Genomic DNA, 17,595 nt, shown 5'->3' on the forward strand with positions numbered 1-17,595 from the left:
AGCAGTTTGAGGGACTGGCCTCATACAGGCAATGGAAACCAAATGAGAACCTCACAAAACACAGTATAAATACACCCAGTTAAAGGGCATGATTGCAGCAAATGCAATATTCACATTTCTGTGCTGCTAACATTTACTGTCTCACTGCAACATGCACATCCCTAAATGGGCTTTCACTCTCTGGAAATAGTCTGGATTTCTTCAAAGTCAAAAGACTAATTCTGAAGGTCAAAGTGGCTTACTTCCAATATGTACTAAAACAGTTTTCATCTCATCTAAGAAATAAAATATGGTTTGTCCCTTGGTATAGTGAAAAGCAGGGTAAAGAGAGCAACATGGGTTGTATCCATAATAGAGGTATTTTCAACCAATTTCAGACAAAAATAATTTCCTGTACAACTGCTGATCAAGAAAAGCTTTACATAATGTAAGCTATAGGTATGAGGGAGGCATGAGTTTGTGGTAAAGGGACAGGGGACATTGAATTATTGCGCAATTACTCTTTCCAAAAGGAGACAGCGTATAATCACCATATAATAAACTGTAGTTCGCTTATGTCTCTCCTTTTGTCCTGAAAACAGCTTTGCACTAAAGACCATGCATATATGCAGGGTCCAAATATACTGTCACTTTTTCTTAAGGTCTCTGAAGTGCCACACTGCTAGCAGATCTGACAAAGAATGAGACAATGGAATCGCAAATATAGGATTGGAAGGGACCTCAAGAGGTCATCAAGTCTAATCCCCTGCATTCAAGGCAGGACTACTGAATAACTAGACCATTCCTGACAGGTGTTTGTCTAACCTGTTCTTAAAAACCTCCAATGACAGAGATTCCACAACCTCCCTAGGCAATTTATTCCAGTGCTTAGCCACCCAACAGTCAGAAGTTTTTCCTAATGTCTGTTTTAACTGGGAAATTAGTTCAATAGTGCATCTGCATGTGCTATTAAGGCCTTTAGTCTCCCAGATTGAATGTAGGAAAGGAAATATTAGGAAATGCTGCAAGACAATTCCAGAAAAATCGTCAAATTATCCCAGAAACAGGCAGTCCAACAATTGCTTCTAGGCACTTTAAGACATCATTTAAAGTCACTCTCCTACCTTGAGATGCAGAGGAACCATTAGGACACATACATTTGGAATAATCTCCTTCACATAAGGAGGGAATTTCTAAGACTTCACAGAAGGGAAGTGGTGGCTCAAAATACATTTTGACAAACTTCGTTACAGACTCAATTCAGTCCAATACCTTGGGATTTGGCTGTATCTGTGCACACAAAATAAGTCCTTAGTTCTCCCTTTCCTTTGACATTAATGAGTCCCCTACATTCACATGAATATCCCAGTTCCTGTAATATTTTGCTTGTCTCTTCTGTAACCTGAGTGAAACAGAAATAGTGAAATTCTTGTAAAACACCATGGAAATTAACTCTGAGCATTAAGCAGAAACATCTGAATACCCAACTTTGTACCTGGATTTTTCCAAGTTCACCAGTACTCTCCATCCTGCTAGCGACATTGACAGTGTTGCCCCAGATATCATACTGGGGTTTACGAGCACCAATCACACCTGCTATTACAGGCCCATGGTTTATCCCTACAGAAATAAAAGTATGTGCCATTAAAGTTAATGTAATTTTGCACTTCAGTAACTCCTTCCAGTAGAGGATCACTTTAGTGATTTATAACCAGCAACGAATAAAGCCTCACTCCACCCTTTGGGGATAAAGAAGCACAGAGGAAGGGACTTGCCCAGGGTAACGGGAAGTTTGTGGCAGAGCTGAGCGTGTCATCCAGATCTCCTATCTCACCGACCTGTGCTTTAAGCAGAAGTCCACCCTTCCTTCATGTAGAATGTTAACAGTCTAACAACAATCCTAGAATTGCCATGTAATGAGCCAACAGCAGCACACTACCCAGCGCACTCTTCACCCCCATATCCAACCAGCAAACACACCATGCTCTCCCTCTCTGCCCCATTTGCAGCTGCAGCATTATTTACCCTTTTCCCACACCCAGCACCAGAAACATCCCTGAATACTGCAGGAATATCAGGATGATGAGACTACAGCCACACTCCAAGGTTAGAGGTGGAACCTCACAGCTTGGCGCATTTAAAAGCTAGACTAGACAATGTTCTTTCTCAGTATTTATATTATGCTTATTACCATAATATCAGTGTTCAGTGTCAAGAATAATTCAGCACTGACCAGTGGCTTGACCATCTAATAATCCTTTTCCAGCTCTAGTTTTTGCAAAGCGTGTAGCATTCGCATCCTGTATGAAACTCAACTTACCAACACGTAGGCGGAAATTGTTAAAGGAATGTCTGTTGATGCCATCCAGTTTACTCATCAAGGCAATTCCATACTCTACCATGATCCCAATTTGAGCATGCTGTCTCTCCTGGTCCTAGGTAATTTATAATGGATATTAATGCCTTAATATGGAAGATCATGTCAAGCTCTCAGTATAATGAATGGCAACTGTCCATCTCAAAGAACAATGATGTAAGCACCAAAGCAGTTCAGTTTTTGTGTGTCATGCTGCTGCATTGCCAGTGGTCACTGTAATGCTGGTTTCTGATGAAGTCCAGTACTATCAATTAATTACATATCAATTTATAAAGACTGGAGTCCAAATCAATGTCAAGTCCCAGGTGAAATAAGATACCATTACACAATCAGCTCAGTTCACATGAACATGCACAATAATTAAAATGAATATTAAAGTAAATTGGGTCTGGCTGGCAAACAGAGAGCCTGCTCTGCTTAGTATTCACAACCTGGCTCTACATCTCTTTTCATACTTTAGTGCAGATTTAAAATTAAGTGTCCTGTATGTACAGCACATGTATTCTCACTCCTCACACCAAAACCTCTTCCTTATGATAGGCCTGAACCAAAAGCCTGGTTTTAAACACCTCTTAGCTACAGGGTGTTTGAAATATAGATCTGATTTTTGCTATCTGAGTTTATTGTTATACCATGTTATCTGTATAGATAACAATTATATTAATCAATTTGCCATCAAATCCTGAATCCAAATCAGACATGGCTAAGGTTGTTCATTCTTTGGTATCAACAGCCGCTTGGTTTTCCCACCATTCAAGCTATTTTGTTATGTATCCAGGAACGTTCAAGCTCCTGGAGCCAAAGATTCTTGAGAATTTAAAGAAAAACAACGTTGGTTTTGGATTTAGAATAATAGAATATCAGGGCTGGAAGAGACCTCAGGAGGTCATCTAGTCCAACCTCCTGTTCAAAGCAGGACCAATCCCCAGCTAAACAAAATCAGAGAATATCTGAATTTAATATCTGCTCTTGAGGAATAGAACTACAGATAAATGAAAGTTAGTCAAAATCACAGTGTTTTGACTCGCAGAATAATGTAGGAACAGCTGTAAACAAGCAAACAGCAAACTGATCTTAAAGGAAATAGCTGACACCAGCTTCACTGGCCTGGTATTAAGGAGTGGTGAATTCTCTGCTGTATGTAGGGCTGTAATTCCATTACATATGTCATCTTGGTGACATTTTAAACCACAGTATTTGCTCTTTACACCAGAACCCAAATATTGGAATTATAGCCTTAATTTTGGAACATTTCAGAAATATATTATAAATAATGTGAAAATACAAAATACAGCCTCAGAATATATTTCCTATCCTCTTCTTCCATACCTGAGACTATGACTGCTGATAACGTTCATCTTCCTTCCCATCTCTCTACACTTTGTCACCTACATCGATATGGACAAGTAGAATTCTAAATGTGTTTATACTTCCAAAAGGTATCATACCTGGTTGTTCTCTTGTCCTGGTGCGACACTAAGGCCTGCTGCTGCCATGTAAGTGCTTCCAATGGTTTTGATTTTTTCAACACCACTAAATTTAGGTTTTAACAACAGCTGATTGGAAGAAAGAAACTGAATTATAATTTGAGACCTTAATGCCTTATATCCGCATGTGTTCTCACCAATGTTCTTGTATTCCCTACCATATACATAAGATTTATCTTTAGATACACTACATCACTTTGTCGCAGAAAACATACATTTTAAATAACAGAGTGTGGAAGATTTCTTTTGCTGCTGTTTCCCTCCACGCACCCCCTTTTTTGGACACACATTATAGAAATGTAGTAAATCCTGCAACCCAGTAATGAAATCTGAGACAGATCAGTATTTGCATCATGAGGAAAAACACTAGGCCTTGTTTATACCGTACTATTAAAGGGTGAGATGGTCTAACCGCATGAGTACATCAGATGGAAATGATTAGAATTTCACTTTCCTAGGCTGAACTAAGAATCCTGGTTCATCTTACTAAATTTTTTTTCACTTTTCATGGCTCCTACATTGAAACACCGCTCTAGAGAGACATTTTATATTGTAATCATGTAAATGCAAGCTAGGTTTGCCTGAAACTTGAAATACCTCATCAAAATCAGCAATGATTTCATTCAGCAGCCGCAAGCACTCCAGTCCCTCTTTATTGACATCACATTCCGTATAAAACACCTTAAAATCAGGTACTGATGCAAACATGACACAGACACAGTCATAAGACTGATGGTACCAATCCTGTTGGAAAGCAATAGTAATTTCACAGTTACCCTGTAACTCCACAATGTGTAACCAAAATTGCATTCAGCTTTTAGTACCTTTAAAAAATAACTATGACTAGAAATGAACCAAGCTAAGCTACTGGAATTCAGCAAAATTAACAGGGCCACCACATTTTCCTATTTGTATTGAATCAGAATTCTAAGGGCTGAGAATGAAATCCAACCAGATACCTCCACGTGCATTCTGCACAGTGACTGCTCGCTCTGCTCCAATAGCCCCCATCCTCCCAGCTCAGTCAATCCAGTGACTCAGTATGGAGGTGATGGCAGAGTGAGCTGCAGGGTCTAAGAAGCGCCGCTATCAGTACCCTTTTCTCATCTGCCATCAGGGTGCTGTCAAGTGGATGCTGTCTGCCCCTCAGCTAGCTCCTTATAGGAATTAAATGAATCAGCTCTGTCAAAAGGTGGAGAGGTGAATCCTAACGTCACTTCTAAACCAATTATCAGTGCCAAAGCTAATGATCATCTTTGATGTGGATTTCCATGCCCCACTCCTGCCAGTGCTAAAAGCAAGCATTCATTTAAACTGAAGTCCTCTTAATGCCATAGGGGTAGCAGCTCGTTGGGCTTGGGAAGGCCATGGGATTTTCATATCATGGACCAAGAAGAGGGAGGAACAAAGGAAGCAAGCAGTAGCTTGTAACCTATTTGTGGGCGGTGAGGTGGCATTCTCACAGGAGTCTGATCTACCATTCTTCTTACCAGTTGAGTAGATTAAATATACCTCATTTAATTTGTCACCAATGAAATGAGCAGCAACATGTGCCGGAAGGACATTTTCCAGCAAGAGCCTGTTTACGTTCTCCATGGTTTCAAATTGTTCATGTTCTTTTTTAAATTTATTCTTCCACAAGCAATCTAGTCGACAGTAATACTCAATCTGAAAACAAGAATTCATACAGTAAAATATCCCCCCACCGCTCTGAGAGAAGAGTTTACAAGTTTCAAACCAAGTGAAAAGGGGGGCAGTGACAGCCAAGTTTTGTCAGGATACTTCGGACCCAATGGCCACTGAAATTGTGACCGAAAACCTGCACAAAACAGAAGTCACATCTATACAAGCCAACAGCCACTTGTGCATGCAACTCAACTGGCATCACATGTACTCTATTTCAATTTGCACATAGAATCATAAGACTGGAAGGGACCTTGAGAGTTCATCTAGTCCAGTCCCCTGCACTCATGGCAGCACTAGGTATTATCTAGACCAGTAGTTCTCAAACTTAGGCCACCGCTTGTTCAGGGAAAGCCCTTGGCAGGGCAGTCCAGTTTGTTTATCTGCCGCGTCCGCAGGTTTGGCCAACTGTGGCTCCCACTGGCCATGGTTCACCGCTCCAGGCCAATGGGGGCTACAGAAAGCGGCATAGGCTGAGGGACGTGCTGGCCGCCCTTCCTGCAGCCACCACTGGCCTGGAGCACCAAACCTGGAGACGCAGCAGGTAAACAAACCGGCCTGCCCTGCCAGGGGCTTTCCCTGAACAAGCGGCAGCCCAAGCTTGAGAATCTAGTCTAGACCATCCCTGACAGGTGTTTGTCCAACCTGCTCTTAAAAATGCCCCGTGATGGAGATTCCACTATCTCCCTAGGCAATTTATTCCAGTGCTTAACCACCCTGACAGTTAAGAAGTTTTTCCTAATGTCCAACCTAACCCTCCCTTGCTGCAATTTAAGCCCATTGCTTCTTGTCCTTGTGACATTACACTCCATAGCTTTTATGGAAATAGCCTTATGAAATGGATATGACATAACTGAGATGTAATTTATGTAAGATGGCTCATGTAAGATATCATTGGAAAGGTTATGATTTACTGAATGTGATTATCCAATTTGTATGCATGTATCATTTCTATATCTAAAGTTAGGAATATGGACTAGGTAACAATTACAACTGGCTGTGTATTGGGAAGACACCCACCAGATGACAGGCCACCAGATTTGATGGGCCATTGAGAAAGGAACAAGAAGACTGAAGATATTAATCTCTCTCCCTCATAGGAGGCATTCTGGGATGTAACTCTGACATTACTAGGTCAGGAGGTCTTGTCACCTGATACTAAACATTATTTTGGACTTCTTGTAACTTTTCCCATTTTTTATCTCTGCAACTGATCGTTCCTTCCTTAATGGAGTACTTTGCATTTGTCCTTATTGAATTTCATCCTATTTACTTCAGAGCATTTCTCCAGTTTGTCCAGATAACTTTGAATTTTAATCCTATCCTCCAAAGCACTTGCAACCCTTCCCAGCTATCGTCTGCAAACTTTATAAGCGTACTCTCTATGCCATTATCTAAATCATTGTAAAGCAATCTGTATTTTTATTTAATCATTATAATTCAATTTAATAATTACACTTTGATTAGTTTAATAAGTATATTTATTTTGAATATTGCACTGTCCCAAACCACCCTGCCAGAAGGGTGGAAGATGATTTATAAATACAACTGAAAGTGATTAAACAATGTAGATTTTGGGTGCCCATTTTGTGAGTTGAATATCAGAAGCCACTTTTAAAAGTTTGTGTCTTCAGAGTTAGAATCCAAAATACTATTGAAAAATGTGTAAAAATCTTTCCCTTCTTTCCCAAACATTATAAAAATGATTTTTTTGGTGTCTGGGACAAACTACAGAGATAGAAAACAGGCGTCTTTTATTTAACTCAACTACCACTGATTGAAAAGGACTGTGGGATTTTTGTTTTGTTTTTTATCCATACCTGTCTTGAAAATAGGATCAGAGTTACGTAAAACAGAGCCAGGTATAAGTTAGACATCAGTATTGGATTTTTCATGAAAAGCCTGGAATACAGAAAAGCAACATACAATTGTTGTTTTGAATATTTTGGAATCTCTGGAAGTTTAGAAACAGAACCCCCTGGCGTTCCAAAGTACTGTTTAACAGAAACAACACAAGTGACAGTCCCCCAATTTTAATGTAGTCCCTCTGCTTATGGGTCCTGTCTTCCTAGCTGTTTGTCTGCATCTTAATGGGGCTTTTCAATCATACTGAGCTAACACATTTGAAAATCACACCCCTTTTTGCCCAGCAAGACGTAACCACAGAGGCTTAAAGTAGGAAACAGCTTACTTGCTTGTGATGGACAGAGACTAAGAGCTTGTCTACAAGACATCTGGAGCTGAAATAAATAAATCTGCTGTAGTTCACACCTTTAGATATTTCGGTGCAAGTCTGAGTGGACGCACTTTTTCTGGAATACGAGAATTCCATGTCACACTTCCAATCCACTCACTGAAATAACTAAAAGTGGGAATTACAACAGGTTTAGTTATTTTGGTTCAGTTTGTGTTAGACCAGCCTGAAGTCTCAGCATGCTCACGTTATCTTTTGGCTTGATCTCACAGCTCAGACAACTGCCATGCTATGAAACAACTGTACGATTGTACCCAGAAGATTTGCAAATGAGCACACCAAGCTTCCCATATGGTACACACCATTTATTTTATGGCTTCTTTGCCCTGTTCAATTAGACTGGAGAAGCTAAATGTTTGTTTTTTAAAAGTATTTGGAATCAGGAAAGTAATTTCACAACAGTTAACTGTTGTGCTGATAAAAAGTGGTATGATTAGTGTTGCTTTGGCAAACACATGTTCTCCACAAATACTCACTCCCCATCAGCTCCGGACAAATACTGGATATACCATGAATCTAAATGTCCTACCATTTTCTAAAGATTTAATGTACAATGTAGACAAAGTGCCCTAGACTGTGCCACACTTTGCCACACTTCCCTATGGAAAGTGGCGTACAAAGTACCAAACATCTTAGGGTTATTACACTGTAAAGTTTATTTTAAAAGACTATTTTAAAATGTGTGAAATGAGCAGCTATAGTAAGCTCACTTAAGAACCAGCTAAAGCAGATCTATTGACTGAATAACTCAATATTATGGAGAATACTGGAATTTTATGGAGGAGAACGGCCTCCTTCATAATTTATAAGTTGAGGCCAGCTTCACATTATAGGCTCGGTTTTAAATTCCCCTCACTAGAATCCCCAAAAAGAAACCAGCCTCCCTGAAATTTCACATCCCACATCTCAACCCATGCATGGTACAATTCTTATGGGAAGTCTGGAAAAAGATTTTTTTTCCTCTAAGATGATATATAAAAACATGTCCTAATGGCTTCTGACTCAAAGTGTTGCAGTACTTCAAAATTCCAATGAAAGTGAAGGAATCTACCAACCCTTTTCACGGAAAATTATTATCTATTACTGGGGACTTCATAGCATACCTTTGAGTGGTACTGTTGTCGTTGCTGCAGCCTGCGATGAAGTTGTTTGAGGTATTAAAGAGGAAGATGTACACAGAAACAGCGATGGACAGAAGGAGAACTTTGAGTTCGAAGCTCATCCGAAGGAATACAGAGCAAGCAATAAACCCTAATATGCAGCAGTAAGTATAATACTGTAACAGAAGAAATTAATGAGATGCTGAATAATTCACACTCTTGGGACAAAGTATATTTTACTGCTTATAAGGCTAGGAATTTTATGGCTATCATAATTTAGATCCAGTAAAGAATTAAAACAGTTGTCAGACAATCTGTTTTTTGGAAAATCTACTAAAAGACAGAACTTAAGCTTTCACCAATTTATCCTTTGATTTATCCAGCATAAAACATCATTATATAAAAAACTGCTAAGCAACACCTTGTACAAATGAAAGCGAAGAGCTTTTGACAAGAGGCTTTTTTCCCATAACTTATTAGTTTTAAAAATGGATTTCTATTAATGTTTTGAAGATCAAGACTAATTTAGAGAAACAACATAGTCTAGTGACTTAAGCACAAGGCTGGGAACCGGGAACTTCAGGATACAACTACACTATAAAAAAAACACCACACAGCAGTGACTCTCAGAGCCTGGGTCAACTGACTGTCTTGTGCTTTGGAGCTAAAAGTACCACTGTAGACTTTGCCATTCAGGCAGGAGCCTGGGTCTGAAACTGAGCAAGGCATTGAGCCTCAGAGCACAGGCTCCAGCCTGAGCAGGTACCTCTCCACTGCTATTTCTAGCCCCCTAGCAGGAGTGGCTAGAAATAACAAACCCGAGTCAGCTGACCCAGGTTCTGGGACTCACAGCGGTGGGAGTTTTTTGCAGTGTAGATGTACTCTCAGAGTTCTAATCTGATTTCTGACAGTGACTCCCTTTGCAACCTCGAGCAAGTCACAGCCTCTCTGTGTCTCAGTTTCCTCATCTGTGAAACAAAGATACACCACTACTTATTTACCTACCTGCTGGGTGGTTTCATTAATGTGGTAAAGAATTTTAATGACTTGATCCAAAACCCAGTGAAGTCAATGGAAAAACTCCCATTCACTTCAATGAGCTTTATATCAGATTTTAGGCAAGTCCTAAGTATTGTTTCAAAATATTCACCAGTTTTATAATCACGTTCTTTGTTTCTTTTGAGTATAAAAGAGAAAAATATATACAAGGCACTGAACAAATTACTAAGCTCTTTGTACCATAACAGTGATAACAGGTATAACAAAGATATAGAGGCAGATCAATAGGGCTATCACAATTTACACCAGCTGAGGATCTGCTCAGTAGCATGTGATATATTGTATGGGGCCAAACTTGTCCTCTTAAAAGATCTTGGGCCTGATTTTCATAGATTCAAAGGCCAGAAGGGACCACTGTGATCATCTTGTCTGACCTTCTGTATAACACAGACCACAGAACAAACTCAAAATAATTCCTAAAGCTGATCATTTAGATCAACATCAAATCCTGATTTAAAAACTGTCAATGATAGAGAATCCACCACAACGCTTGGTAAATTGTTACAATGGACACTGACAAAAATGTACACCTTATTTCCAGTCTGGATTTGTCCAGCTTCAATTTCCAGCCATTGGAGCATGTTACACCCTTTCTCTCCTAGATTGAAGACCATTATTAAATTATTTGTTCCCCGGGTAGATACTTACAGACTGTAATCAAGTCACCTTTCTTTTTGTTAAAAATAGATAGAGCTCTTTGAGAACACAGGATTCCAGCAGTGGTCGCACCAGTGTCAAATACAGAGGTAAAATAACCATTCTACTCCTACTTAAGATTCCCCTGTTTACGCACCCCAGGGTCACATTTTCAAAGGTGCTGAGCACTCAAGGTTTCCATCAGGTCTTTAAGAGTGAAATTCACTATAGGTTTGTGAACAATGCAGCAGGCAAGGTACTTCTCGCTGCAGGAAGACAGACACATGCTAGCTGGAGGGAGGGATCGCTCAGTGGTTTGAGCATTGGCCTGCTAAACCCAGGGTTGTGAGTTCAATTCTTGAGGGGGCCATTTAGGGATCTGGGGCAAAAATCTGTCTGGGGATTGGTCCTGCTTTGAGCAGGGGGGGTGGACTAGATGACCTCCTGAGGTCCATTCCAACCCTGATATTCTATGATTCTAGCTCTGCTTGAGCCAGCATGCTAAGAGTAGCGGCGTAACATGGGTGGCAGCTTGCGCTAACTGCCCAGTACAAACTGGGGGTCTTGATGGGTTTATACTCAGGCAGCGCCTTTCCAGCTGCAGGTAGACACATCATATATGCAAAAGGTCAGTGCATATCCATGTACCATTTAAACCCTTTCCCCCCCTGCTATAAATATACCCAAATACACTTTACAGTACAATAAATCATCAATATTTCAGTCATATCCACCATTTGTGTTCTTACTACTTTTCTCAAATTCCAGCTTTGCTCTTTTAAAATCTGAAATTTCCAAAAAAAGAAGCTATAAAAGCATCTTCTTTAGATTCTACCTAATGCAGAAAATTAGTATGATTGATCATAGACAGGACAGCTGGAATTGCAGAGGTGAAGCTTTGTGCACTCAATAATTAAAAAGCTATATTTTTGAAGAGCAAGAGGAAGATACCAAGCACCTGCCAGCTGTCAATATTAAACCCAGCGTTTGAGATATGTGTGTTTTAATCTTGGAAGAAAACTGGTGTTCTACTCACAGGCAAGATGACATCCTTAATACAGGATCCAGTAAAGTCCACAGCTGTACTTTTTTCAGTAGCCTGATTCACAGGCAAGAAAGAATGGAAAAGTTGATTAGCAGCAGAATGGGATGTGCCCCATACGCAAACAGCACATCATTCAAGCGATGAGGGCTTGCACAGAAAGGTTATGTCAGAACTTGCAGCATATGTTTCAAAAACGGACCTAGCTCAGAGCTGGGCAATCAAGTGAGAAAACTTGTTCATGACCATTCTGGTGACTCTTCAATAGAATTTCATTTCTGAACATTAAGTGCCAAAAGCTGAACGCAATGCCCCTGAAATCAATGAACAGACTCCCTTTGGATGTCAATGGGAATTGGGTCAGTCCTTAAGTAAGTGCTAATTATTCTTTAATTTTAAAATATTTCCCACCTTTAAAACACATTCTTGTCTGTTTGGGCTATAAATTGAAAAATCTACAAGACTGAACAAAAGATTAAATTGCCCAATAGGATTCTATATAAAGTTTAAAAGATAGATAATAATATACACTCTATTGTACTGTACCAGACTGGTTCCTTAAGAACACCTGAATTTCAAAAGGTGGTGAATGTCCACAACTAACGACTTCAACTGGCGTCAGGAGTGCTCAACACTTCTGGAAAATCCAGAAAGATGAGATACAAAACCACCTCATGTAGAACCCACATAATGCAGGGAATTACACCTCCTGTCAGAGAGAGCAGCTGGAAATGCTTACTGACAGGAGTTAACCTTTGTATTATCAATCATTTAAATGCTCTATTTTCATAAAGAGAAGGGAAGTTACAGAGAACCTGCCAGCTGTCAATATTACACAGAGCATTCCAGGTCTCTGTTTTTATCTAGGAAATGGAAGTGGTGCTCTACTCACCACGAAGGTGACAACCTCATCACTTGATCCAGTAGCGTTTATGGATCTACTTTTTTCAGCGGGCTGATTCATTGCCAAGAAAGAATATAAAAGCTGATTAGCAGGTGGGGGGGCGAGTGAGGAGACAGTCATTGGTTACATAACTAATAGCACCAGCACCCTTGGGCCCTGCTCTGATTGCTCTCTGGGCCCTACTGAACCATAAATGTTAAATATCAATGATGATGCCCTGTACACATGCGGCACATTGGCAAAGTGATCTGGGGTTGCAAGAAAAGGTCATGTCAAAACTTGACACATGTTTTTCAAAAGTGAACCTGTTTCCAGAGCTGGGTGACCAAGCGAGAAGAATTGTTAATGAATATTTTGGTGACTTCTAAACAGATTTTTGCTTTTCAGTTTTATGGGCCAAAAGGCCAAAACAACATGTACATTGAAGTCAATAAAAAGACTCGCTTTGGATTTCAATGAGAATTGAATCAGATCCTAAATCCTGCAGTCCTTATTCAAGCTGAACTCCCACAATGGGACTAACAATTGAGTAAACACTCCTGAATAGGACCATAAATATACCATAATGGCTTTGTTTTAAAACAGCGGTCCAATTCATACTTTCCTTGGTTTTCCCCAGCAGTGACCTTAGCTAGTGCAATGATGAAGTGCTGTATTGCCTATACTTCATAAAACCACTACCCATTCACACCTCAAATAATTTTGTGTTATAAAAAAGCTGCAGTTCTCTTATAGCAATAGTAATTATAACCAGCAGATACTATAAATGAACAGCCTGAAACAAAGAGAATGTGATATTATATATGGGTTTCTGGTTCTACAAATTGGGTGTCTTTTCTCAGCATTCTACTTTGCCCAACATACATCATTATCTTTCTGAACATCAGCTCAATGTTAAAAGCAAGTAGTGAAGAGTTAAACATCAGAAAATAGGGCCAAGAACATGGTACTTGAGCTAGGAGAGGAGTGGGGTGTCAAGTCTGCAAAGGTTACAAAATGAAAAAAATGCGCAGAATAAAAATAAATGCAAGTACTTACCAAATTAAAAATGGCGATAACCAGCAAGACACCTATAGTGACGACTGCTAAAGGGAGTCTCACTAGAGGCATTGTTTCTACCTTATCCGAAATAGCACAAACATGGCGCAATAAAGGCCATTTTTCTGAGATGCATTTCTGTAAAGGAAACAAGTTTGTCTTAACAAGATGCATTACATGGAGGCTTTAGTGTGCCAAGAGTCATAATTCTAGGTACAAGAAAAAACATTTTGTCCATTGCACACTCAATACAGTATTAAACAATCACCAGGGCATAAGAAAATGTTATCTCTGTTAAAAACAGAGAAGTATTGTTCTCTAATGGTCAGAGCAAGAGACAGAGCCAAGACACTTGGGTTGTATTCCCAGCTCCAGAACTGACTCACTGAAAGATACTGGACAAATCACAACTGTGCCTCAGTTTCCCCATTAATAAAACAGAGATAAATACTTCCTTATTCCACAGGGGGGTGTTTTCTGAGACTCAGTTAATTTATGTTTTCAAAATAGCCTCATGTCACCTAATGAAACATGCTAGAGAACAGTATTAAATTCTTTACAGTAAAATTTGCTAATTTTCCTTTTATACTTAAAACAAACAACTTAAAGGAGACCAAATAAAATAAACCAATCAAACATCAAAACCCCCAAACTGGCACTTCCTATTATGCAAAAAAAAAATCTCTTTGCTAACACATACATCTATGCAGAATGCAAACATTATGCCAATGGAACAAAAGCTTCTTATTCTGGGATACTGAATCCAAACTGTCCTTTCGTAGTACCCGGTTGGCAAAATCAAGCCTAATGCAATATTGATTATGGATTTCTTCCTTTTTTTTCCCCTCCTGTGGCTCAGCAGACTACATAATACAACATGTGCAATTCAAGAAGGGTCTGCTACTTAATCCTGTAACAAAATTACCATTCTTTTATCAGGGTGCAGTGAATACAGTATTTTGGCCTAAGGGTCTGCCTACACTGCAATTAGACACTTGTGGCTGGCCTGTGCTAGCTGACTGGGGCTCCCCGGGCTCAGCTAAGGGGCTGATTAATTGTTGTGTAGATGATCAGGCTCGGGTAGCAGCCCAAGCTCTGGGACTCTCCCATCTTGCAGGGTCCTAGATCCCAGACTCCAGCCCAAGCACAAACGTCTATACCCCATAATTAAACAGCCCTATAGCCCGAGATCTGCAAACCTGAGTCAGCTGGCACTGGCCAGCCACAGGTTTTTAATTGCAGTGTAGACATACTCTAAATGGCTTAGGCCCTGGCTGCCTAAGAGAACCATCTCTTTCCACATATTTTTTCATAGTAGCAGAGCTCTGCAATGCTGAGGACACCACCACCACGCAGGGAGTGGCTGATGGCAGGAAATTCTCAAGAAAGCTTTAAAATCACTTCCCTCCTTGGTCCACCAGAGCCAAGTTCAGTGACCTTAAGAACACACAGTAATGCTCCCCCATTCTCCCAGACATTTTCAAAACAGAGGGCTGATTTGGGGGTGGGTAATGGGGAGGCTGGACTGTTGTCTCTTTTTGTACATTGTAGGATTGCACTCTCTTTTTGTGCAGCCTGTTTTAAATTTTATTTAAAACACTGTTTGCATATCTTTGATAATGTACCTGTGCACCACAGCAGAGTCGATTAAAAAACCAGACATTTTACTTTCTAGAATTCTAGGTTTACTTAAGTCCAATTTTAAAAGCGTTACTCTTCTGCCAGCTATGGAATAGCCACCATTACAACTTTCATGGATTTGCATTTTTCTTATTGCTTATGAATTCTTACAGTCAATCTAGTCCTAAAATCAATATGCACTCAAAATTCCCTTTCACTTTAATGCCAGTTTCAACATAGAAAACTACAGGATCCATAACCAGGATTACCACTACATAGGGTAAAACCCCCAGAAAATACAAATGCAAGAACAGAAAGGGCTTTTTAAAAATACAGTTAGAAGTGTGTTTACAGCTGTATAACAGCATGTAAGAATTATGATCAGAATTTTCAAATGCGGGTGCCGGATGTTGAGTCCCATAAATTTATATTTTAGGTACCTAAATACAAATGTCCTGACTGCGGGAAGTGCTGAGCCTCAGCAACTCTTATGAAAGCTCAGCACCTCTGAAAAAGCAGGTCATTTACATGTAAATCCCAAACTTTAGCCATCCACTTTTGAAAATGTTGGCCTATGTTTTTACTTACCAGGCATTTATCAGCAAAACATACACACAAAATAAGCCCAATTATGACTCCTACAATTCCAAATGAAAGTCCTAGTTTTGCAGTTCTAAAAAAGAGAGAGGAGAACAAAGTTAAACCGAAGTGTTATGCATATTGTCTTAGTCAAATTGCAACTGACCAAGCAACACTCACTAATGCAGTTTCCCATGACTAAAATAAGTATCATTGCTGTTCTTTTGGCATTAAATGATCATGAGAAAGGGCCTTCCATGGATGTTTATTGCCCTCTCTTGGCAAAGATTCACTTTCAGGTATTCCACTCTCTCATTCAAATCATGTGCTATTACCCCGTGTATAAACCACACAGCCATCATTAGTGTCATAGCAGAGAAAACCAGATAGGGCAGAAAATGTAAAAGATCAGGGAAAGTCAGCTGTCTCCCAGCTGTGACAAAGAGCCATTTAACAAACCTTTTTTCAAGTTCCTCTATCATGTCTCCTTTTCCTCTCAAAGAAAAGGGAGCATGAGGCATATTCGCCATGTGCTCTCAGTGAAGATATCGTTCTTTTATTAGTAATTGTCCTCTTAACAGTTTCTCATCTTTGTATTTTAGGCTCAAATATTCTTCAGTGATGCTTTTTTGTATTTGAGTAACAGCCTAGTCTCTGGCCTTAGAATCATATTAAGCAACTATATTAATAATGGTATCCATGATCGGATAGCAATACTAGAGCTAATATTACTAACCCAATTCATAATCCTGACATCATTACAAGAGATGTTTGTGGTGAGAGTTTCCTTAGTGCTTCACAGCCAATTACAGGTGTCTTGTCCTTCTCCCCCATTATCCAGACTCTTACCATATTTGGTCTTCCTCCTCCAAGCATCTCTGAAGGTGTCTCCATCCTGACTGCTTAAATCTTTGTCAAAATGGGGGCCATCTCTGCTGATCTACTGTGTCTTCACTCGCCTCCGCAAATCTTATCACCAGTCTATACAAGATGCCATTGCTGCAACTAACTTCCTCTAATGAATGCAACACTAAGAACTTCTAGTAGTTTCCCAATATGAATTTACAGTAGTCCCCTAAGATTACACTGTATCGTTGAGCTAGTCACTCACATATTCAAACCCCTTCACTGATTTTCTCTTTCTTTCCACATCAAAATCAGGCTTCAAACCCTCCTGAACTGCCTAACCCTACTCTCCTTTGTTCATCTTCGGTTATTAAGGTGATGGTCAGAAAAACAATCTAAAATACACTTCCTTACTTAACAGATCTTCTCCCTGTGTGTAGTGACCACAACTAAAACACACTACTACGGAAATACTCTCCACTTAGATTAATGCAGCTGTCCTGGCTCAAGTGCAAAACTACCTATGAATGCACCCTACTAACAAAGAGTATGTCACAATGAAGAATGAATATGTCTGTGTGTATGTAACTTGTTAGGTCAACCCAGCCATGTCATGCAGGGAGATGAGAAATCCACGACGTAGGTAAACTTATCAAACCCGTTGTGTAGACAGTTCTAGGTTTAAGGTAGAACCCCTCCCATCACAGTAGTGCATCTCTACATTGAAGCACTGCTATAGCAGTTTACATGTAGACAGCCTTAACTACAGCCCTTAAAGATGATCTGGAAGAGCTAAAGGTGTTGCTCACATGCAAGCAATATTTTATCCAGAGAATCCATTTAAAATGTAAAGAAGTGCAAAACACCACAGACTTACTTTGGCATGACAAACATCTGTATCACAAATATACAGAGCAACACAATACTGGCACAGGCAAAGTAACTCCTCAGTCTGGGGATGGGGATGGTGCGATACTGAAACAAAGATTGT

At 39.8% G+C, this 17,595-nt stretch overlaps 1 protein-coding gene across 1 annotated transcript in view; it reads right to left on the reverse strand.

Annotated features, from left to right (window-relative positions):
* Positions 1-836: 836 nt before the first annotated feature.
* The window catches only part of ADCY7 (adenylate cyclase 7), a 119,478-nt gene continuing 102,719 nt past the window's right edge, over positions 837-17,595 (reverse strand). Inside the window, 14 exon segments of the mRNA XM_030582267.1 lie at positions 837-1,276; positions 1,278-1,381; positions 1,475-1,599; positions 2,300-2,414; positions 3,805-3,912; positions 4,441-4,587; positions 5,356-5,511; positions 7,347-7,428; positions 8,884-9,056; positions 11,612-11,674; positions 12,510-12,572; positions 13,560-13,697; positions 15,768-15,852; positions 17,482-17,579. Of these exon segments, the coding sequence (XP_030438127.1) occupies positions 1,240-1,276; positions 1,278-1,381; positions 1,475-1,599; positions 2,300-2,414; positions 3,805-3,912; positions 4,441-4,587; positions 5,356-5,511; positions 7,347-7,428; positions 8,884-9,056; positions 11,612-11,674; positions 12,510-12,572; positions 13,560-13,697; positions 15,768-15,852; positions 17,482-17,579 (1,494 nt within the window). The 3' untranslated portion in view covers positions 837-1,239.

This window comes from Gopherus evgoodei, chromosome 12 (genome assembly GCF_007399415.2).
Source record: "Gopherus evgoodei ecotype Sinaloan lineage chromosome 12, rGopEvg1_v1.p, whole genome shotgun sequence".
NCBI lineage: Eukaryota > Metazoa > Chordata > Testudines > Testudinidae > Gopherus > Gopherus evgoodei.